At 44.6% G+C, this 23,645-nt stretch overlaps 1 protein-coding gene across 1 annotated transcript in view; it reads right to left on the reverse strand.

Annotated features, from left to right (window-relative positions):
* Positions 1-10,251: 10,251 nt before the first annotated feature.
* The window catches only part of clmpa (CXADR like membrane protein a), a 168,340-nt gene continuing 154,946 nt past the window's right edge, over positions 10,252-23,645 (reverse strand). Inside the window, exons 4-7 of the mRNA XM_076750257.1 lie at positions 17,604-17,771; positions 16,887-17,009; positions 14,396-14,537; positions 10,252-14,010 (exon numbers count right to left, since the gene is read on the reverse strand). Coding sequence (XP_076606372.1) covers positions 13,635-14,010; positions 14,396-14,537; positions 16,887-17,009; positions 17,604-17,771 — 809 coding nt within the window. The 3' untranslated portion in view covers positions 10,252-13,634. The remainder of the gene's footprint in view (positions 14,011-14,395; positions 14,538-16,886; positions 17,010-17,603; positions 17,772-23,645) is intronic.

Consider the following 23,645-nt stretch of genomic DNA (forward strand, 5'->3'; position numbering starts at 1 on the left):
CTCTGTAGATCAGCAGATGGAAGATTTTGGGTAACACTAGTTGAGCTCAAAATACTGACTGTACAGAATGCCATCCTCATTGACATATAGCTTCTTTCTCCCCCGGCTCGAGCAGAGATGTCATAAGTCAGGCAAGGCCACTTTCCTGTCATGACATAGTCACGCACTTGGAGTGGAAGGATGGTGTGCCTGTGTGACAGTTGTTATCACTGCTCCATTTCCTGTGAGCAGACCATCATCATCTCCATTCACTTTTCCAGGCTGATACTTAGTTAGTTAGGGGGTTATTCAGTGTTGGTGTAGACAACAAATGAGGGCACATAATGACTTAGACTTTGTTGCAGTAGCAATTAAACATAAAGCAAACACAGGATGTATACACAATTATTTAGAAAAAGTAACAAAAAATATAAACAGGAATGAAGATAAAAATATAACTAAGTAAAACTAAATATAGTTATATAATATGTATTATAATATACAATACATATTATTTAATATCATATAATAAAAATACAATATACAAAGTATATAAACAGTATTTACAGCAAAAAACAGCAAAAAAATTTTGTGCAAGAAGACCAAATGTGCAATATTGCAGTACTGCAGATATATATGTAAAAGTAATATGTAAAAACACAAGAGTCTGTGAGGTTAGTGGATTAACTGTTTATGTTTCTGCTGTAAAGTGTGATGGCTCGTGGCTTGTGGAATCATTTCCTGCAGTGGTCCTTCTGACAGTGGAGCTGGAGCAGTCTACTAGAGAAGGAGCTCCGCTGTCTGTCCACGAGGTGGTGAAGAGGATATTCAGGGTTATCCATAATGGATAACAGTCTGTCCAGTGTCCTCCTCTCCACCACCTCCTCAAAAGTGTCCAGTTTGCAGCCAATAACAGAGCCGGCCTTCCTGGTCAGTTTGTTCAATCTGTTGATGTCGCCGGCTCTGATGCTGCTCCCTCAGCACACTGCAGCAATGAAGAGTGCACTGGCAACAACAGACTGGTAAAAGATCTCCAACATCTTGCTGCATACATTGAATGATCTGAGCCTCCTCGGGAAATAGAGTGCGCTCATCCCCTTCTTATACACAGCTTTGATGTTAGTTTTCCAGTTCAGTTGTCGTTGTCAAGGTGCACTCCAAGGTATTTGTAATCCTCAACTACTGTGACATTCTCCCCCAGAAGGCACAGTGGCTGTGTGATCGTCCTGTTCTTTCTAAAATCAATAACCATCTCCTTGGTCTTGGCCACATTAAGCAGCAAGTGATATCTACCGGACCATTCCACAAAATTGTCCACCACTGCTCTGTATTCCTCCTCTTGTCCATTATTTATACACCCCACCACCGCTGTGTTGTCCAAAAACTTCTGTAGAGTTGTACTGAAAGTCTAGGGTGTACAAGGTGAAGAGAAAAGGAGACAGAACAGTCCCCTGTGGTGCTCCTGTACTACTTTTCACAGTCTCAGACAGAACGTTGCCCAGTCGGACAAACTGCGGTCTGTCTGTCAGGTAGTCAGTAATCCAAGAAATTATGGGTGCGTCGACTCCCATCACTCGCAGCTTCTCACCCAGGAGCAGCGGCTGGATGGTATTAAATGCACTGGAGAAATCGAGAAAGGTGATCCTCACAGTGCTGCCGCTACAATCCAGGTGGGCGTGAGCACACTGCAGCAGGTGTATGATGGTGTTGTGCACACCCAGATGGGGTTGGTAGGCGAACTGTAGAGGGTCCAGTGATGATTTCACCTGTGGTTGGAGGTGGACCAGGACCAGCCTCTCCAGCACCTTCAATATGAGCGATGTAAGGGCAACGAGTCTGTAGTTGGGGCCAGATGGAGATTTCTTCTTTGGAACAGGAACCACACAGGAACCCCTTCTTACCGCTCCGAGCCAGGTCTCTGTCTGCCCACACACAGCTGAAGCCGGGTACCTCCATGCTCCAGTCCGGGACGTTTGAATGCAACCATGACTCATGAAACTCGTGAAAATTAGGCTGCACTGTTGGTATTCCCATTGAGTCCTGACCAATACAACAAGCTCGTCGGTCTTATTTGCCAAGGACCTCACATTCCCCGTGATGATCACCGGATGGATGGTCTGTATCTCCGTGCCTTCGCCCTCCATTTGGCTCCGGCTCTGCAGCCCCGACATTGTCTTTTCAGCTTGTCCGGGTCTACAATCCTCTCTCCGGGCAGCAGCGTAGATTTACACAGTGTGATCAGCTGCTCCCGTGTGTAGACAATGCCCCCCACTCCCCTTTGTATGACCCTCTGTTACAAAAAGTGTAAAAAGTAACAGAAAGGCCACCAAAAATGTTGTAAAGCTGCATGCGAACATTGTGACACAGTTTCCAAAAACACAGTAAGAAAATAGAAATTAAAAGAAACGTAGAAAAACACACTAAATGAACAAAAGACGAACAAAAACGACGGAGCTACTGCAACAGGCTGCCACCTAACACAGCGCCATCTTGCAATACAGGTTCTCCCTAAATCTTTCACAAATTGCCTACTTCATTATTAAAAACTTTACTGTCCCAGAATGGAGGTGTTAATTCTTTTCTGGAGCATTTAGAGTTCTCAATCCATAAGCGATGACCACCAGCTTACCTTGTTGTCTCTGACAACATGTGCAATAGTTAATTGTTACTCACAGACCATAAATTGTAAACATGGGCGAAGGATGAAGAACAGCGAGGACTGATGAGAAGAAAGGTGAGTGAAGCTACAGGCTGTTGGGTGACAACAGTCGTGATAAAAGGATAGCTGATCGGGGACCATCCACTTTTCCATGAAGTCCAAAGAGTATTTCCTGGTCCTCTCAGTCTAATGAGTGTACATTAGAGTCATTTGCCTATGAAAATATGCGCTAATATAGCTAGCATGCTAATATGCTAATTACCATTAGCATATACATTTTACACACACATCGTTATGTAGTGATACAAAAGATACACACGCAGAGGTTACTTCTTGCTTACATCTTGGTATCCTGAATTCAGCTTGTGATCTCTGTTCCCTGTGCCATCTTCCTAATGAGGTTTGCGCTGCCATGCAGCTGCTGCTTATTGACTGTTGTATATTAATATTCCTACGTGCCCACCGCAGTTTTGTGCTATTTTGTTTTTGGGACTCTCTTAGTTTGCTAGTGATTTTTGTGTTTTGTGTTTTTTTCCTCCTGTGGAGATATTTTGATTATTCGTTCCTTTGTTACTTAATAAAACAGTTACCTGTGTTTTTGTCCTCTGTGTCTAGGCATTAGAGTCATTTTGGTTAAGTGGTCTTCAGACTTAACAATTCCATTAAATTAGGAAGTTATCAATTCAGGGAAAATTTGGGGAAAAATTTATTTTCATGTCTATGTATTCTCCCCTTGGACCCCATCAAAGTATTTGAAATATGTAGTATCCATCTTCCCAGGAACACTGAAGGTGTCAAGCAAATACTGTTTTAATCAACGAAACATTCCAACTCAACAAAGTAGAAACAGAGTAGGCCTTTTCATGAGTTAATGCCAACTCCTTCCTCTTGTGGTCAAGAAAATGTTTAAGTAGTTAGTAATGAATGAGTTATTACTAGTTTTGTGCACTTCACTGGCTGGTTCAGAGTTAACCATGAACCGCTCATGGAGTGGTCAGTATATTCAATTCACACATTCACAAACTAATTTGTTACCTAATAAATTACCTATTGACTAACTAGTCATTCCTGATTTAGGCGTCACTCATTTCTTAATTAACTAATTATTAACCAATCTTTAGCTGCTCTCTAAAATTTTATTAGGAGTTACTTATTATGTAATGGTTAACCAGCAGTTAGTACGCCATTCATCCCTCATTTGTTCCCAGGTAGCTACTGTTCTGTCTCTTATTGTAAAGGGTTTACACCTCAAAAACCTCAGAAACCTCAAACCTTTATGGCCTTTCCCTGTTCCAGCCAAAGCTGTGAGTCTTGAGGTGCCATGATGTGACAAATGGAACAAAACGTCTGTTTCTACTGAACTGCAAGTCACGATCAGTGAAAAATAATTCATGGTGTTGACAAGCTACTAACAGCCATGCAGTTTTTTACTGCTATGGTAAGGGTTTGTCCTGAGGCCTGTGATTCATGAGCACTGTCCTCCTGCATCTGCACATTCTTTTACCTGTCAATTTCATTTCGACTCAATAAGAAAGAAGTGGCTGAAAAAAAAAAACATGAACCTGAACCATTTAAAATTTTACCAATATCAACTTCCAGCAGTCCATTTCTTTTTCAGTCATTTTCAACTATGGTTTCATTTTGTAGCATTATCATGACTGACTACATTCAACTTGTCATCGCTTTTTACCTATGTATTATCTTCAAGTAGCAGCCCTTCACCACTAAAGAGCAACATTGGCTGCACAATGAATTTTAAAACGTGTGTTGCAGGTGAAGGGGTGTGGAAACCGGACTCCTCCTCCGAGCCAGCCTCTGCCCAGTCGCCCGCAAGCTGTTATTTCCTGCCGGCTACAAGAGTCATCTCAGCCTGGCAGTCGGTGGCTGACCAGTCCTTCGCGCACGTAGAAAAGCATTCTGTGGTCTGTGGTAGTTTTGTCCGAGCTTGTGCTCTTGATATTTTTGTTGTCACCAGACTCGAATTGAGCTAGGTTAGAGGGGGATTGATTTTGCACACACTAGTTTTCTGATTGTTAGCTTCACTAGGATTAGTGGTGCTATTTCATTCTGTATTTTGATTTTTGTTTCTCACCTTTTACGGTAGGCCTCATTTAAGAGGGTTTTATTTCTTTTTGTGTGATAGGCAAACTCATTTTTGAAGAGTTCCCTTTTAGTTATAATTAGTTAACCTCTCATTTTTGGAGAGTTCTCTTTTGGTTTTGATTATATCATTTGTTTGAAAAGCACCCACCCGCTCTTTTGGTTGTCTTGGCCTATTGCCTTTTGTGTAGTAAAAAAATGTAAAACACTTTGATTTAAATAAATAACTAAATTCAACCATTTCCATCCGGTTGTTTTTTTTTGTTACTTCCTTTCCCTTAGCAAGCTGGGTCGTAACAATCACTTACTGGCATAGTGCTCATGTTGAGTACTCATGTCATGTTGAGAAACCCAGTCCCATTCAAATGACGATGCTACATCATACTTGTCCAAATGTATCATAACCACAATGGCAAAGAGCAGCCAAAGTTTAATTTATTTCTTTTTACACAATTCACTCAAGTGACTGTTTACACACATTGGGCAGACAGTAAAAAAATAAAAGAAGTCTGTTTGAATGGAATAAACAACAGCTCTCTGACTATAATATAGTCCTCTGCTGGAGTGAGAAAATGTATATTATACACAACCTTTTAGTTTAAACCCATATAACCGACATTGATATCACGAGAGAAAAACAACAAGCAAATAGTTCCTTTTGGCACTGTGTTGTTTCCACACTCTACATTTTACTTTGCATTGAATGCATACATACAATAAACAAATCCAGACCAAAGAAAGTATAGAATATTTATGAATTCATACATTTTATATGACTATTATATTTTATCTATTTCAGTATAATTTCTATATTATATAAGTTTTGAGGCAAAAAGAACAAAATTCTTCCTATAGTTAAGTATCTGTAACATGCATATAACACCATTCCTTATTTCCAGTTGGAATGAACAATGTACATTGTAGTCAAGCATTTGCCATATAGTCATAGCCAATACTGTCTTAGGGAATCTGTTCATAGTGCTTAGAAGACCAGGGTGTAAGATTCTCTAGAGATGAGGTTGGGTTGCAGATTGCAACCAACTAAATATAGTTTGCCTCTCCCTCCCCTACAGTGACTTGTGAAAAACAAGAAATACAGCAAACAAATTGCATGCACCAAGTGCTTCACATGAAAAAGAAATAGACTGAACACAAAAACAAAACAAAAAAGTTAATGTAATTTTAGATGGAGAATAAAACCCACTTGATAATACCAGTAAAAATAAGATCAAAATGAGGATGAAATAGAAAGAGAATGCATAAGATGGAAAATAAAATGCACTGCATAATAATAATAATCATAAGAAAGTTAAAAATAGAGCACACAATGTCACAGTTGTCAACTCCTTACCTGCTGCCAATCTCTCTCTCATCTGCTCACCTGCTCAGCCAGCACTCTTCACCACTCAGCCATGTCTATCTAGCCAATCACCTGAGCACGCACCTGAGGCTCATCACTTATTAGTCCGATACTTAAGATGCTCTCCCACTACCACCTGTTGCGAGATTGTTCTTCACCTTCATGCAAGACTCTCCAGCTATTACCTTCTGATGGATTTCCCGGTATCGACCCCACCTGCCTTTGACCTCGCCTGTTCTCCCACCCTCGGGCAACTACCTCAGTCTTTCGTCTTGCCCTTCCTGGATCTGATACTCTGTGACGCTGTTTATTGTTTGGCATACCAGGTAGTGCCGTTTTTGAATCCTGGTTATACCCATTACAGTACAATCTGGCCAGTTACGGCTCCTTCTTCAAATTGTTTCAAGAGGATTGAGGAGGCTCTCCAGCAACATGAGACCATGATGGTGGCCATAGCAGCAGGAGTTAGGCAGGTGGTAGCCTCCCAAGAGCACAGGCTAGCGCTAGTGACACAGATGCAGCCATAAGTTGTTCCCAGCCAGAGTTTCTGGCTTCGTCTCCGGTGCAGTCGGCACCTGCCATTCCGCCTCCTCCCATTAGCGAACCCAGAGTTGGCACCCCTAAACGCTACGCTGGAGATCCAGAGACCTGCAACGCTTTTCTAACCAACTGTTCCATCCTCTTATCGGTATCCACTTCTGCTCATCTCATCCGCTTTTGAGCTACTCCAAGGGGCCAATATCTTCACTGAATTGGATCTCTGCAACTCTCCTTTAAAGGATAAAGTGAAGAGGTAAGTGTTTTGCTTACTTTTAAATATACTCAGCAGGTGGCTTCCCCAATATTAATAAGTAATGTGTTCCAGAGCTTTGGTGCGTAATTGACATCGCCAAATGGGGCTGCATCCCCAGAATTTATTTTGGCTGTTCCTGGGAACTTCCAGTAAACTAGCAGCAGATGATCGCAGTTTTCTTGAAGGCAAATAATAAACAACAGAGTTAGCAATGTAGCTTGATCTTAGCCCATTAAGGGCTTTGTGTACAAGAAAGAAGACTTCAAAATTAATTCTAGCTGTTACAGGAAACCAGTGTAGAACAGCTAAAACTGGACTAGTGTACTCTCTCCTCTTGGTTCTTGCTAATAGTTGAGCTGCACAGTTTTGAATAAGATTAAGTCTTTTTTTCAGCAGACCAGTAAAAAGTGTGTTATAGCAATCTTGTCATCTTGAAATAATGGCATGAATCAGTTTTTCAGCATCTTTTTGATATTTGAATGGTTCTTATTACTTAGTTGATGTGGGACTTGAAGCTTAGCTCTGAATCTGGGATAACACTGAGATTTGTAACCTCAGATTTAACCCAGGGAGTTAATTTCCCCTGATAATTAAAAAGCATTTCTCTTTTGGATCTAGGGCCAACTAGTTGGTTTTCATTTTGGTCTTTGTTTAACTGTAAGAAATTATTGCTCATCCATTTATTTATTGCAAAAAGCGAGTTAATAATGGAGTCTATAGCTGCAGTATCATTTGGTTCAGCAGAGATGTACAGTTGTTTGTCATCCACATAACTATGGAAACATACACTGTGCTCTCTAATCATGTGGCAGCATGTATAGTGAGAATAGTACCCTAAACAGATGTCATGTTTCTGAGACACATGATCTCCAAGACTGACGTAAAACTTTGATCTATGCTTTAAACCAGTCAGAAAGACCAACCAACTTTTCAAGATGATATCATGGTCAGTCATATCAAACTCTGTAATTGTCTAACAGGACAATAATTGAGATCTTATTTTCATCAGAATTTAGTCTGAGGTTGCTGATTATTTTAGTAAGAGCAGTTTCGGTGCAGAAAGGAGTTCATTTGCACTGAAACTATCTTTTCCAGTATCTTATTCATGAACAGAAGGTTGGACATCGGCCCTATAGTTGGTGAATGCATTACTGGCTGGTTTCTTTAATGAGTGTTGTATAACAGCTGTGTTGAAGGCTGGGAAGATGCCTGGTTGAAAAGATGTATTTACAATCTTCAGGATGTGACTTGAAACACAGTCAAATACCTGCTTTAAAAATGCTGTAGGTACAGGGTCAATGCATGAAGTGGACAAGTTAGACTCACTAACAGTCTTGCAGGGCTCATTTAATATAATATAGGTGAATTGTACCATGGTTACATCTTCTTTGCAGGGATGCTTAAGTCATCTGTGTTTACATCAACTGCAATGCTGCCTCTGATTATCTTCATTTTGTTAACGAAGAATGACATAAATTCTTCACAATTTGATGCAGAGAACTGTGGACAGGTGGGGGCAGTGTTAGTGGTCAACAGGAGAGAATAAAATCCTATTCCTAATTCTTTCTTGCCAGATGTACTGCTTTTATTTGTCTTTGTATATTTTACAGTGAACTGTGAGTCCAGTTTTCATCCATATTCTTTCAGCTGGTGAACAGATTCTCATAATGTCATTAAAACTGTTATTGTTTAACTGTAGGGAAATTCTCTCAGTTGACCTCTTTATCAGTCTTTACTGGAACAACAGTATTTAGAGCAGATGACATGTAATTGTTGAAATGTTCAACAATTTAATTCAAAGAGCAGCCTGTGTCATTCTAATGATCTCATAACATTACAGACCTTTGCTTCAGCCTTGCCATGTAGGAATCTCTTTTGAACCAAAAATTCCATTTTACTCTTTGTGAGATAAGGTTGCCATCAAACTACACACAGCAATAGTAAGAATTAGGTAATTCTAATACCAAAACATTGACAATGTTTAACCTTGTTGTTATACCAAGTCCAGAATGTAACTATGCTGATGAGTGGCTTCATTTTCATGTGAGTAAATTCAAAGCTGTCTAATAAATGCACAAGCTCCATAGCATTGGAGTCAGTCTTTTTGTTGATAGGAATATTCTATTCAGGATCAATCATTAGAGTATAGTTATACATGTGATCAGCTCTGAGAATTCCTGCATAAACGGTGATGGATATCTTGGTGGCAGATACGATGTAATGATGAGCAAGATATTCAAATAATGTAAATTCTACGGGGTCAATGTCATTACACACAAACTGTGTAGGAAAAAAAAGGCTGCAATCCCTCCTCCTTTCCTGATTCAGCTCTTTTTAACCTTTAGTCAATTACAATAAATGGACAGTATTTTATATAACGCGTTTCTAATATGATGACCACTCAAAATGTTTTTACAGCACAAGTCTGCATTCACCCACTCACACAATGGCTGCTCATTGTCAGGAGCAATTTGGGTATCTTGCCCAAGGATACTTTGACACTTTGATACTTTGATACTTTGACTGAGATCGAACAACCGACCTTCTGATTAGTGGACGACTACTCTACCTCCTGAACCACAGCTGACTCATTATCCTCCACACAGGAACTCACTGTCCTCCACACAGCACAGTAACTGCATGCTTAGTCACATCAGATGTATATTTCTCATGTTTAATTCTTTTGTAGAACCCACAAAAGAGTGACAAAACATGGAGACGCCCCTATTATCAGTTAATCATGCTGACTAAAAACACAAGCAAACACACCTGATGAAGAGAGCAGTACCTTAATCACTCAATACTGTGATCTTTAAGCCATTGTACGGTAACTTTGGCTTTTAATATGTAACCGGCAGGTTAGGTCTGCCCCACCACTGGGGGAAGCAGTGCCGCAATGGCAGCGTCCCTGTCTCTTACGGTCCTGCATCTGCAGCAAGGCTCATAATCAGTGGCGTGAACTTGCGTGCGGACTGCACTCCATTAGCTGCACATATATGCAGGTAGCGCCGCACCAGCCGATCTCTTTCACGTACTGCTGCGCTCTGGTGCTGTTACACTTCGCGGAAGGCAAGGACAACGCTGTCCATGTTCATGTTCTCCACGGCCTGTCAATTTTAGCGTTGATCTGGTGTTGTACAGCCAAGGTAATTTCAGGAATCGCTGTGTGTTTCAGTAAGCAATGTAGACAAAGCAAAATTGGCTTAACCTGTGTTTCTGTCTGTTCAGCAGTGACAGCCACTGCCATATATATATATATATATATATATATATATATATATATATATATATTTATTATTTATATTTTAGCATATTCCTAATTTGTTTTACTTTTTGCCAATTGTTGTAGTTTGTTTTAGTAGTTGTGAGGCTTATTTTTGTATAACTCGATTTTAAAATAAGCTGATTCATACAGGGGTGGCCTAGTACTTCAACATTTAAAAGGTGGCAGTGTGAATTTTCTTATTTACTTTCCTTGTGTGCTCCTTTATATTTTATTGTGATTTGTTTGCAGTGTTCTATTTTAATGCTAACCTGTAAGTGTGACACCTTTGTATGTTTCCTTTTTTTTTTTAGTCAAGCCATTCACCTCTTTATTTTATAGTTTTATAATTTCTTCTAAGTATGTTTTTAATTATTTTAAAATCATTGAAGCCTGGACACTGAATAATCTTCTTCCTTCAGTTTTATGTTGTTTTTTTTTCATTTCATATATGACTATTGTTATTTAATATGTTGCATCACTGAAGGAGATTATAAACAAAAGAACACTCTTTTTATTAACTCAAAACTGTTATGGCTGTGTTCTGGCTGCTCTGATTTTGCCTCTGTGTCTCTCCAGGGCTGGAACGTGGCGGGGGCGGGGCCGGTCTCCCCTGAGGTGAGCGGCGGCTGGACACACCTGTCACCAATCTGGGCTCATCAGAACCCCTTTTTAAGCTGGCTTCCCCCACACTCCTGTGCCAGATAATTCTAGCACTTGTTGCCTGTGTCTCGCCACGGACAAGCTCTCCTCGTCCCTGCCACGTTTCTCCGGATTGCTAGCTGTCTCGCTGCCTTCTGTGTGTTTTTTGTGTAAGTCTTTTTGGTGCCGGCCTGAGAGCCCTTTTCTCCCCTTGACGGTGATCTTTTGTTCTTGTACCAGCGGTAGCTGAGTTCCCCTCCGGTGGAGGCGTTTTTTGTTCTGTCTGCCTGAGTGCATTATCCCCCCTGTGGAGTTTTTTGTTCCCTTACTGTTTGGCTGTTGAGTTTCCTCCAGCATTGGTTTTTGGTTATCTTCTGCCTGAGCTGCATTTTCCCGTTTTGGAGATTTGTGTTGTACTTTTCGTTCAATAAACTGTGCGTGATTCCTCTCTGCATCTTGGGTCCTCGCCTTCCTTGCCGGCCGTAACAAAAACCACGTTTCTGTTAAAGCTGCAGTATGTAAGATCAAGAAGAGAGCAGACTTAGCCTGAAAATTTGAACCAACAAAAGTTCCATGTCACTCCCCCTCCCTCTCTGCAAGCCCCTTCTCCCTGTGGCATCTGTGTGGCTGCCGTGACAACCAGTAGTTTAGCCTTAACATCGGAAACAGGCTAACTCTGCACAGCTGCACATCACAGTTGCTGCGGAGTGTTACTGTAACAATCACCATATTAGCTTTACGGTTATTTGTTGCCTTAGCCGTATGCTGTTGTTGGCAGTGGCGGTATGGGCAGTTTCTCCTTTGTGGGTGGCTGTTGCTCCACCATAGCTTTCACTAGCCTCCTGACGCCACTCACAGAGCTGTTTGAGCAGTAGCTGGCAGCATGAGCGGAGGGAGGGGGCGGTTCGCAGCGTGTGTGAGTAGTGATTGAGGAGTGACAGATGTCAGACACTCCTCTGGCTGTGATTGGTTGTTTTGTGTTGGGCCCAGTAGATTCTTGCAAATCGTAGTAGGAGCAGTAGGTGGGACCAATGGAGCAGTTTTTTTTTCACAGGTTACATGTTTAATGTACTGCTGTCTGGGCATAGGGACAGTTTTAGTAAATATGACAAAAAATTACTTTTATACAAGTTACATATTGCAGCTTTAATTCTTTGTGAAGTTTACCTGTGTGGTCAAAGTAGTAATTGATATTATGATGTATTCCCTGGGTAAAATTCCCAGAGTGGCGATGTTGGGTTTTTAACTTAGTCTAACTCGATTGTAACCAAGACCTTATTGGGTTACAAATACAACAGTGTTGGGCAAGCCACCTGGAAAGTTTAGTGACCTATGCAACCAGTTACCGCTACTTTGTGGTGCCACCACTTCCTAGCGCTGGAACACAACAATGAGAAAGCTCTGTCCTTGAATCAAGGCTATGTATAACTTCCCAAATCATGCAAAGCACTGGAGTCAATTACAGTATCATGAGAGTTGAAAGAGGAAATGGATAAGAGACAGATTATGTATTGAAGTAAAGAAATGTGACTGAAGAATCAGAAATGGAAAACGATCAGGTTTGTCCTCTTTTTTGAATGGGAAATGAGGCCCAAGGACAGGATTTATTCTGTCCTGAAGAGAACTACTTTGTGTTGTCGTATGTTGTATGTTTGATCATTACCCTGTATATGACAAAAGGCACACTTTACTGATTAATATGCGCTATAGTTCTGATGTAATAAGAGTGCATTTGGTGATTTTCTATACTATGTAAATGATTCAATGAGGGATATAAAATTGATTTAAATAAAGTACCATCCAAAATACCATATCGCCACATTCCTACAGTTTTTCATTCTAGATTGAAATGAAAAGAAGGTGCTCCATGAAACTGTGAATTAAGTATCACAAAAAAATGCCACACACTTCTCTGAATTGTCTTTGAACCTTTACGTCAGGTGTGAATAATATTAACATGAAGTGTGCAGTATAAATCCACTCTTAAACTATTGAAAGTGGAAAGTTGTGCACGTCCACACGTGGGCACATCTGTACCATTTTTCAGTCGGCATGGAGGAAGCAGAGACAAAGTTATTTAGTATCATTAACAGTAAGTCCATGTTGCAGTGTGAAAGGTATTGATGAATCTGTGAAGTGCCCACATAAAGTCTGACTGTACAATCAAAGCCATTCATTTTATTTATATACTGTAACAACTTAAAATTAAACTACTTTCATGAGTTCAGTCACAAGTGCAAGGTATTTGGATTTGCAACAGGTGTGAAGTGATGTATGTAGGAAGGCGTTCCAGATTGTTGCATTACTTAAAACATACTGTCATAGACATGAGTGTTCCCTTTTTTCCTATTACCTTATTAACTACTTTAACCTCTTTAGCTCTATCTGTGAGCACTCTGCTATTTTCTGTAAAAAAGAATAAGGAAGCCATGGAATTTCTTCATTGTATCCAGTGTTCATCTGGCTCACTCTTTTGACTTCACCTCAGCCCATTCACTCCCTGGTTTGTGCAATCCTCTCCTTCCAACCAATAAGCAACCAACTGCTGTTTCTGTTTCAGCACCTCCTTGTCTTTCATAAAACACTCCCTTCGTCACAGATGTTGCTCAGGTGACAGTGTGTCACTCAAAAACACCAGAAGAAACTTGCTCCCATATTGTTAGTGTGAAGCAGGGATTCTCCAAGAGTTAAATTGCTGAGGATATAAATCAAATTGTGAATGGTGAGAGTATGTATAGACAAGATAACTGGATCTTTATCAAAATCTAACACTTGGGTTAAACTGGTTGCCAAGTCCTGAGGTTGCCTTGGTCATCTTGCATGTGTTTTTACATCTCTTCTACACAGTCTGGAAGGCCTTGGTTTGGGCATGGATCATAACAGGAGTGCCCCCCATGCGGGTCAAATTGCCAGGACTCAGTTTAGGGGCAGGGCTCGGCTTGGAGTTTGAGGTTGACATGGAGATGGGTGTTGAATGGGGTTCAGGAGTCTTGGGAACTGTCTGAATGTAGCCAGGTGGAGATTGAGGGAAGTTGGAGACTGGACAGTTTTCCTTGAGGGCTGCCACAGCCAGAACACAAGGTTGTTGGCCTCTTGACCCCATTTTGTGCACCATGGACTGGGTAGAGGAGGTGCCTGAGCGAGAGCTGCCAGAGCGGGATGAAGAGAGGGAGTTGAGCTTCATCAGTTTGGCTTTGGGAGCCTCTGCATCCTCCCTGAAATTAACACATGATTGAATGATTTCAAGAATGCTCTCAACAAATGGAATAAGCATTAACAAACAGAATGAAATTGATATTAGCCTGGACAAAATATTAACACTGCAAAGATAAAGTCAAATTCATTTTGATACAACTTCTGGGACATTATTTGGATCAGAGTGGGGAGTCCGACAGTTGAATGCTTCAAATGTACTTTGATGATATTATTGCTAAGTGATGTGGGAGTATAAGACAAGGATTAACTTCTGAAGATGGTACTGTATATTTGGCACAGGCATTACTGCTTTCCCTACTTTATCATGACTTTAACAATTCAGGTTGGGGTTATGACCGCATTTCTTTTTATGACTGGCAGAGAAAGTTTCTCTCCACTGTATACCTGATTTCATTTGGGGTCTCTTCGTCTTCATACTTTTTCATTCCCTTTTTGCAGAACACCAACCAGATGATGAGGACGATGATGAGGACTCCAAATGACACACCAACCACTGCCCCTGCTACCACACCCATTCCTCTTACATCTACCCATGAGAACAGACAAAAACACCCCCCCCCCCCCCCACCCACACACACACACACACACACACACAAATGTTACTTAAAGTGGAGAAAATAAGTATTGAATGTGTCAACATTTTTGTCAGTAAATATAGTTCTAATGGGGCTATTGAAATAATTTTTCACCAGATGTCAGTAACAATCCAAGTAATCCACAGATACAAAGAAATCAAAACAAATAACTCCATAGATTAAGTTATGTGAAATAAAGTGGAATGATACAGGCAAGGAATATTGAACAAATGAAGAAGAGGAAGTGCTAAAAGGCATGGAAAGCCAAGAAGCCAGCTGAAATCTGTCAGTATTTAGAACGCAATCCTGCTGCCTATCAGTGCAAATTAATATCAGCTGGTTTAGTCCTCATTGATGGCCTATAAAAAGGTTTCTCATTACCAAGGTGTCACACAAGAAACATCTCAAGATGAGTAAATGTAGAAAAGAGTAGTAAAAAGAGCTCTCGCTATTGTATCGTTGGTTCATGAGAGTAATTCATTAATTCAGTAATTGATATGGTTCATAAAGAAATTCATGTAGTTAAAATACGTGCAGTTAAAATGAGTTAAAAATGTGAATTCATTTCATTACGATATCAGCAGGGAAATTGTGTTAAGTTACAGATACAGGCCACAGGGTGGCAGTAGCGTTACATGTTGTAATTAGAGTTGACAAGAATGTTATGAAGAATAAGGAAGTATTCTACCAGAAAAAAAAAGGCTTCAGAAGAAGATGAAGAAAAACAATGCCATGCTACTGTGGTCCACTAATCCAAGCTGATGGCATTAGAGGCACATCATCTGGTATGTATGTCAAAGAGTCACAGCTGCAAGGTGTCATCTGCCATCTAGTACTGGAGTAATGGAGTACTCAGAGGGAGTTATGCAGAAGGACTCAGACAAATTGTACAGACAGAAATGGATGAAGGTGCACGCAGAAGCCCGAGATGCTGCTGCACAGATGTCTGCCATTGTCACCTCTCTAAGGAAGGTCGCCCTGCAGAGGCTCCACTCCCACTGCACTGTAGGCTTGTGTGATAGCATCACACAGCCAGTGTGAGACAATGTTTTGACATAGCCATGCCATATGAGTGCCCTCTGAAATGAATGGACATCTGCTGTATCTGCCTGCACTCTGGACACAGTCTGTGAGACACCTCTTTCACCTCATTTTTTTGAGTCAGGGGACGGACCATGTGAGGGAAATAATTGGGACATTAGGGCTAGTGGGAGTTTGGATAACATCTTCAGAGAGATTTGGGCTATTGTCTCAAAAAGGTGATTTTAGCACATCCAGTCTCACTTGGGACAGCATTGATCTCATGGTGAAGTTAATTTTCAAACCAGGGTAAAGTAATGACTGGATGGGGAGCAAACAGCTCCTTTGCCATTTTATGGTAGAAATCAATCTTTGCAGATCCTCACTGTGTGGATGGCAGCTTTCTCCTGGGAGAGGGTCATAAGGATCAGGTCAAAGTAGAACAAAACCATCACCATCTGAGACATGTGCAGCAAAATACTTCTCTACATCATAATCTGTTATGCCATAATCTTGGATGAGAGTCAGGGCAGCCATCATAGCCTTCCTAATGTCAGTTGCAAGCTGCTGGGAAAGAGCCCTGGGCTTAGTTGCTCATAGCTGAGGACTGCAGCGCTCTGCTCTTCTGAGCTTCAGCAATCTGAGCATTACACTGTGAAAGGTCGGAGAGGTGATCTTGTAAAATTGATCCTGAGGAGTCAGTTGGGGTGGCCTCTGCATGCTGAAGTAGGTTGCAATGGGAAGAAGAATAGCAGCTAGGCTTTGCTCTAGTTGTAGGACTGCCAGCAAGATATAATTGGTTTGACAGGCAGGGCACTAGCGGACAGTTTCAGAGCTCAGCTGAGCCTTTGTCTTCACTTCTGTTCTTCACTTGGTGACTGCTTGACACTGAAGAACATTTTGGCCAGAGCTTAGGTCCTAACGGTTTATATGCTGTACCTGAGGCCCTGAGAGAGGCATCAATTTATACAGCATACATTAATACAGCACACATTACATTTGGCGGTATGGCTCTGTTCTGGGATCTCCCTGCTCTTCCATGTGCCTGCATGGAATGGCTATTACTTTCACGTGCTTGCATGAAAAGCCTGAAGCAGGAAAAAAGGAAGGAAAAAACTTAACACTACAGGGAGTGTGTGTGTGTGAAAATCATTTGTGGGCGAGAGTTCTAATGCTGTGAGAAAAAGTGTGAGTAAGTGGCTTTCTTTTCTGAAACTGAAATTGCAGATATTGTGCCCATTTTGCAAGATGTTAAGTATTCAGCAAGAGTTTATACTCACAGTGCATCTTGATCTCTACTGTGCAGCTCGCTTCTCCCACATCATTGCTAGCTGTGCATTTATAGACTCCGGCGCTGTCCTTGGTCAAGTTCCTCAATGTCACAATCTCTGGATTTTTCAAATCTGCACCAACAAAGACAAAACAGGACAGTGTGTCCTTGTCCTATGCTTTCACATAGACAAGACTGTATTGATTTAAATGTTTTTACTGTTGAGTTAACAGAAATCATAAAGCAATTGTGATGGACTGTTCAATACATATTGTTGTATTAGATTATTTGGTGCTATATGTGCATATATGAGTGGTCAGAAGAAGCAGAAATAGAAGAGGAATTAGAATAGGCGGAACATCTGTCTAACTTGTGACTGCAGACTGCTGAGGTCAGTGCAAAAAGCAATGAAGTCATAGCGCTGAAATATGAACTCACAATCCAGCGTGGAACTGAATCCCTGTCCTTCTTAGCTAGATGACAAGCCTGAGTATTTTGCTCACAGAACTGATAAAGGGATACAATCTCCTGATAAATCACCACCTCGACACTCCATACAAGTCTGTATGGTGACACATTGTTTAGTGTCCTTTATTTTTTTATTTTTGCTGTGGCATCTTGCTTGTATTGCATTTTTAGATTTTAAAATTTGTATTGGTATCAAAGTAAAAACAATCTTGGTTTAAGTGACAGGCAGACACACATTACAGTATGTGAGTGGGCGTACCTATCTGGGCCAGTGGAGGCAGCTTGCCAGCATACTTGCCCTTGTCCAGTACTCTCTCCCATTTGTAGTGTATGGGATCAGAGCCATCACTAGACTTGCAGCTCATCTTAACATTGCCACCCTCTAACAGTTTGCCCTCTATCCAGCACTGCGGCTTGGATGGCTTCACTGTGGATAGACAAATTGGATACAAACACAATTATCAGACATAGACATCTTTACATGTTGTTTCCTGACACGCTTAGTTTACTGTATTGATGCTCTCCACAGGCTAACGTTAGGGAGTGAAGCATAAGACAGGATTTTTCTACAGTAGCAAATATTTGTGGAAAACAATGGTATTTGTTGCAGTTTATGTAGTATAGCCCTGTGAGAGGCCCCCTACCCCCACCCCTTTTAAAGAACATATAGCTTTGTTTGTCACCCTGTCATTCCTTCCTACAATGCACTACACTGCATTTCCTCATAGACGAGAAAACGCACTCACATTTTCAACTTTCAGTTATCACAGTGATTTCATTGGCTGTCACTTGTGTCACAGTTCAGAATAGCCTGATGGTAATTTGACTGACCCAGCATTTACTGCTGCAGTAAATGTCTGAATCACATCCAATAAACAGGAAATAGATTTTATGTAAAGCACAGCAGAAGATGCTGAACTTAATTATAAATGCTTGTTATGATCTGGTCATTTAAAGGACCCAAAATGCCACATCCTGGAGAGAACAGGAGACCAGAGAGAGTTAAGTTTTTAATGAATCTTCCAAGAATGTGCAAACCAACAAGTCTAGACAAATCACAGAACAACCAGAGGAGTGTCGAATCCAATCCTCAAGTGAGATGCAGACCATGCAAGGTATGAACGAAGACAGGTGGGGATTAAGCACCTGAGTGTCACAGTCCAGCACAGCACTTACCTGTGCTGCAGCTCTTCAGCCACGCCCCATACCTGCCTATCTGCACACCTACCAATGAGAGTCATCAGGAGGGTATTTACGCCACGCTGTCAGTCTTCCCAGTTGCCAGATTGTCTTTGCGCCATGCCAGAGTCTCCAGCGTTCTTGTCCAGACTGATCTCCGGTGTCCGACCTTGCCTGTTCCCGACTACTCCTTCTGTCCTAGCCCTGTGTCTGCGGGTGTGCAAATCTTACCGCCTCAGTGGTTTCAAAGAGCGTATTCCTCCTCCGAGAGTGGTTTCAACCACGCCGAAATCTGTCCGTGATTTTAGCGTTCGATCCGCTCTCTTCACACTAACTCCCGCTGAGCCGGCTCTCTGCTCAGTACGGCACATTGTTGCTCCAGTTGTCCGTTTCCCCGTATTCCCTGTAAATCGGCCGGTACTGCAATTGGGTCCTCCACTAGCCCGTTACAGTGCAATCTGGCCAGACATGGACCCAGCACAACCGGTCCCTCCCGAAAGCCGCTTAGATTGGTTAGAGAGCGCAATCCAGCGGCACGAGGCCATGATAGCAGCCACGTCTGCGTCCCATGAGCGGACTATGGGGGTCCTCACTGCGCAGATTCAGCAGCTGGTGGAAGCGCACGAGTGACCGGCGGCAGCGTCACGCGCCGACGCTGCCGCTGCAGCTGCTGCTGTACCTGTCGGTCCTGAGCCCAGAGTTAACCCTCCTGAGCGTTATGACGGGGATCCCGAGACGTGCAACGCCTTTATCACCAGTTGCTAAATCTTCTTCTCGCTGCAGCCTCAGACCTTTGCCGCCGAACGGACCTGGGTGGCATTCGCTGTGAATCAGCTGACCAGGAGGGCGCGTCTATGGGGGACAGCGGAGTGGGAGCGGAACACACCTGCCTGCGGGTCTTTCCAAGCCTTCGCTGACGAGCTCCGTAAAGTGTTCGGCCGAGGGTCCCGCTCCACTGACGCAGCTCGCACGCTCCTGAGTTTGCGCCAGGGCGCGTGATCCGTCGCCGACTACTCCATCAACTTCCGCACTCAAGGTCGCCTGAGTGACGGAAATCCGGCTGCCTTATGGGATGCTTTCCTTCACGGGTTAGCAGAGTATATTAAGGATGAGCTCGTCTCCTACGACCTGCCGGCGACTCTTGATGGCGTCATCGAACTGGCGGCCCGGATCGACAACAGAGTTCAGGCTCGTCGCCGGGAGAAACGCCAGACCACCGCGACGCACCGCAGCCCTCCACGCTACAGGGGAGAGTCCGCCGGCTCCACCCCCACTTCTGCTTTCGTCACTTCATTGTCCCTTCCTGCCGAGGCTCCAGAGCCAATGCATCTGCGTGCTGAGGAGAGACAGTGCCATCGCCAGGGGAACCTCTGCCTGTACTGTGGGGAGGCAGGACATTTCGTAGCCAGATGCCCAGCAAAAGAAAGGGCTCACCAGTAGAGGGGGGAGTACTGGTGAGCCGCACCTCCGCACAATCCTCCACCATTTCGTCATGCCCACTGCTACAGACACGGCCCCTGCTGCCAGGCTCCGCCCATACTTTGGCTACATTCATGGACTCTGGGGCTGACACCAGCCTGATGGACATGGAGCTGGCCCGCCAGCTAGGGGTGGAGCTCATGCCCCTAGCCAAGCCCATCACTGCCAGCGTCTTGGATGGCCACATACTCGGTCAAGTAACCCATAAAACGGTACCTTTGCATATTTTACTTTCAGGTAACCATCATGAAACACTACAGTTTCATATTCTCTCCTCACCACAGATTCCCCTTATCCTAGGTTACCCCTGGCTCAGGAGACATAACCCCCATATTGACTGGGAGACGGGCGCCATCTTGGGTTGGAGTTCGGGGTGTCACGAGGTCTGCTTAAAAGAAGCCAGCTCTCCATATGGTGCCTCACCCACGCCAGAAGCCATGGACATCTCCAACGTCCCAGCAGAGTATCACGAATTCGGAGAAGTGTTCAGTAAAGCCAAAGCCACCTCCCTGCCGCCGCACCGCCCCTATGACTGTGCTATTGACTTACTCCCAGGCACAGCCCCGCCCAAGGGTAGGCTGTACTCCCTGTCCGGCCCTGAGAGGGAGACCATGGAGGCCTACATCAATGACTCCTTGGGGGCAGGGGTCACTTGGCCATCGTCTTCATCGGCGGGGGCGGGGTTCTTCTTCGTGGGCAAGAAGGACGGTTCCCTGAGACCCTGCATAGACTTCTGTGGACTCAACGAGATAACCGTGAAGAACTGGTACCCCCTTCCTTTGATCTCCTCGGCCTTCGAACTCCTGCAGGGGGCCACCGTGTTCACCAAGCTGGACCTCCGCAACGCCTACCACCTGGTCAGGATCCGGGAGGGAGATGAACGAAAACAGCCTTCAATACACCCACTGGACACTACGAATACCTAGTGATGCCATTTGGCCTCACTAACGCCCCGGCTGTTTTCCAAGCCCTTGTCAATGACGTCCTTAGAGACATGCTGAATAAATTTGTCTTCGTTTATTTGGATGACATTCTCATCTTCTCCCGGACCCGTGACGAACATGTGCACCACATCCGATCGGTTCTTCAGCGCCTGCTGGAGAACTCCCTCTTTGTCAAGGCTGAGAAATGTGAATTCCACTCGCCCTCTGTCACCTTCCTGGGGTACATCATTTCCCCTGGGAGCATCAAGATGGATCCTGCTAAAGTCTCGGCTGTGACGTCCTGGCCTGTCCCCACCTCTCGTAAGGAGTTACAGCGCTTCCTGGGCTTTGCCAATTTCTACGGCCGGTTCATCAGGAACTACAGCTCCGTGGTGGCTTCCCTGACAGCCCTGACGTTGGTAAAGGTGGGGTTCCAGTGGACTCCAGAGGCAGCTAAGGCATTCCAGGCCTTGAAAGACCGGTTCACCTCCACACCCATCCTGCAACTGCCAGATCCTGACCGCCAGTTCCTGGTAGAGGTGGATGCCTCGGATGTAGGGGTGGGGGCTGTCCTTTCCCAGCGCTCCTCCAAGGACCAGAAACTACACCCCTGCGCCTACTTCTCCCGCAGGCTCTCCCCAGCTGAGAGAAATTACGACATCGGGAACCGGGAGTTGTTGGCCGTTAAGTTGGCCTTGGAGGAGTGGCGCCATTGGTTGGAGGGGACCAAGGAGCCATTCCTAGTGTGGACAGACCACAAAAACCTGGAGTACATTCGCTCAGCGTGGAGGTTGAACTCCCGGCAGGCCAGGTGGGCTCTTTTCTTTACATGATTTAATTTTGTGCTCTAATATCGACCAGGTTCACGTAACGGCAAACCAGACACTTTCTCACAACAATTTCAGGAGGAGGAGAGAGTTCCCCAGGAGTCCACCTCGATCCTGCCTGCTTCCTGTCTGGTGGCCCCAGTCCTCTGGGGAATAGAGGAGAGAGTCCAGGCTGCCAGTGAGGGCCAGCCAGGTCCTAGTACTTGCCCTCCAGGGCTCCTGTTCGTTCCCCCCGCGCTGAGGCCGGATGTACTGCAGTGGGGCCACGCCTCAAATTTGTCTTGCCACTCAGGAGCTCACAGGACATGTGAGGTGGTCCGTCAGAGATTTTGGTGGCCTACACTGGAGGAGGACACTCGTCAGTCCGTCCGGGCATGCGCTGTCTGCAATCAGAGCTAACCTTAGCATCAAGCACCTGCTGGCCACCTCCGTCCTCTCCCCGTTCCCCATCGACCCTGGTCCCACATCTCTTTGGACTTTGTCACCGGATTGCCCCCCTCCAGTGGTAACACAGTAGTGCTGACGGTGGTGGACAGGTTCAGCAAGATGGCGCACTTCGTCTCCTTGGCCAAGCTCCCTTCAGCCAAAGAGACCGATGAGGTGATGCTGCACCACGTCTTCCGCCTACATAGTCTCCCCAGGGATGTGGTGTCAGAGCGGGGCCCCAAGTTCACCTCCATTTTCTGGAGGGAGTTCTGCAACCAGTTGGGAGCGACGGCCAGCCTCTCCTCCGGATTCCACCCCCAAACCAACGGCCAATCAGAGCGCATCAACCAGGAGATGGAGGTGGCTCTTCGTTGTGTGGCATCCCGCAACCCTTTGTCATGGTCCCAAAAGCTTCTATGGGTGGAGTATGCGCACAACTCCCTGGTTAGTTCGGCCACCGGGATGTCCCCTTTCCAGTGTGTCTACGGCTATCGGCCTCCGTTGTTCCCCAGTGAAGAACAGGAGGCCTGCTGCCCCTCAGCCCAGTCATTCGTCCAGTGCTGCAAACACATCTGGTCCCAGGCCCGCAATGCCCTGCTACGAGCTGTAGAGCGCTACTCTGCCCATGCCAACCGCCGTCGCTCCCCTGCACCAGAGTACCAGGTGGGGCAGAAGGTCTGGTTGTCCACCAAGGATCTACCCCTCCAGGTTGAGTCTCGCAAGCTGGCACCACAATTCATCGGACCTTTTTCCATCCAACGGGTCATCAACCCCACTGCAGTGAGACTCAACCTACCCCGGTCCATGCGCATCCACCCCACATCTCATGTCTCTCGCCTGAGAACCTGTAAGAACAGCCCCTTGGCCCCTGCTACACCTGCTCCACCACCACCGTGCATCATTGAAGGAGGTCCAGCCTACACAGTCAAGAGACTACTGCGCTCTCGCCTTCGAGGCTGAGGAATCCATTACCTGGTCGACTGGGAGGGATATGGCCCAGAAGAAAGGTCCTGGGTACCCGCCCGGCATATCCGGGACCCTGTCCTCATCAAGGACTTCCACCAACGCCACCCTGATCAACCCGCCATTGCCGGGATCCGGAGGAGAGGCAGAAGAGCGCAGTCCCCAGAACCATCAGATAGTGAAGAAGCAGACCTGGTGAACCCCTCTCCACCCAATCCCCTCCCCACCCACCACCTGCTTCAGGAGGACAATGGGACGGTGTCTGAGGAGTTCTGAGCCCCCCAGCCTGGACTGTGTTTGGGACGTCAGGAGCCGTCCCTTGAGGGGGGGGTTCTGTCACAGTCCAGCACAGCACTTACCTGTGCTGCAGCTCTTCAGCCACGCCCCATACCTGCCTATCTGCACACCTGCCAATGAGAGTCATCAGGAGGGTATTTAAGCCACGTTGTCAGTCTTCTCAGTTGCCAGATTGTCTTTGCACCATGCCAGAGTCTCCAGCGTTCT

Source organism: Chaetodon auriga, chromosome 15 (assembly GCF_051107435.1).
Source record: "Chaetodon auriga isolate fChaAug3 chromosome 15, fChaAug3.hap1, whole genome shotgun sequence".
Classification (NCBI taxonomy): Eukaryota; Metazoa; Chordata; class Actinopteri; order Chaetodontiformes; family Chaetodontidae; genus Chaetodon; species Chaetodon auriga.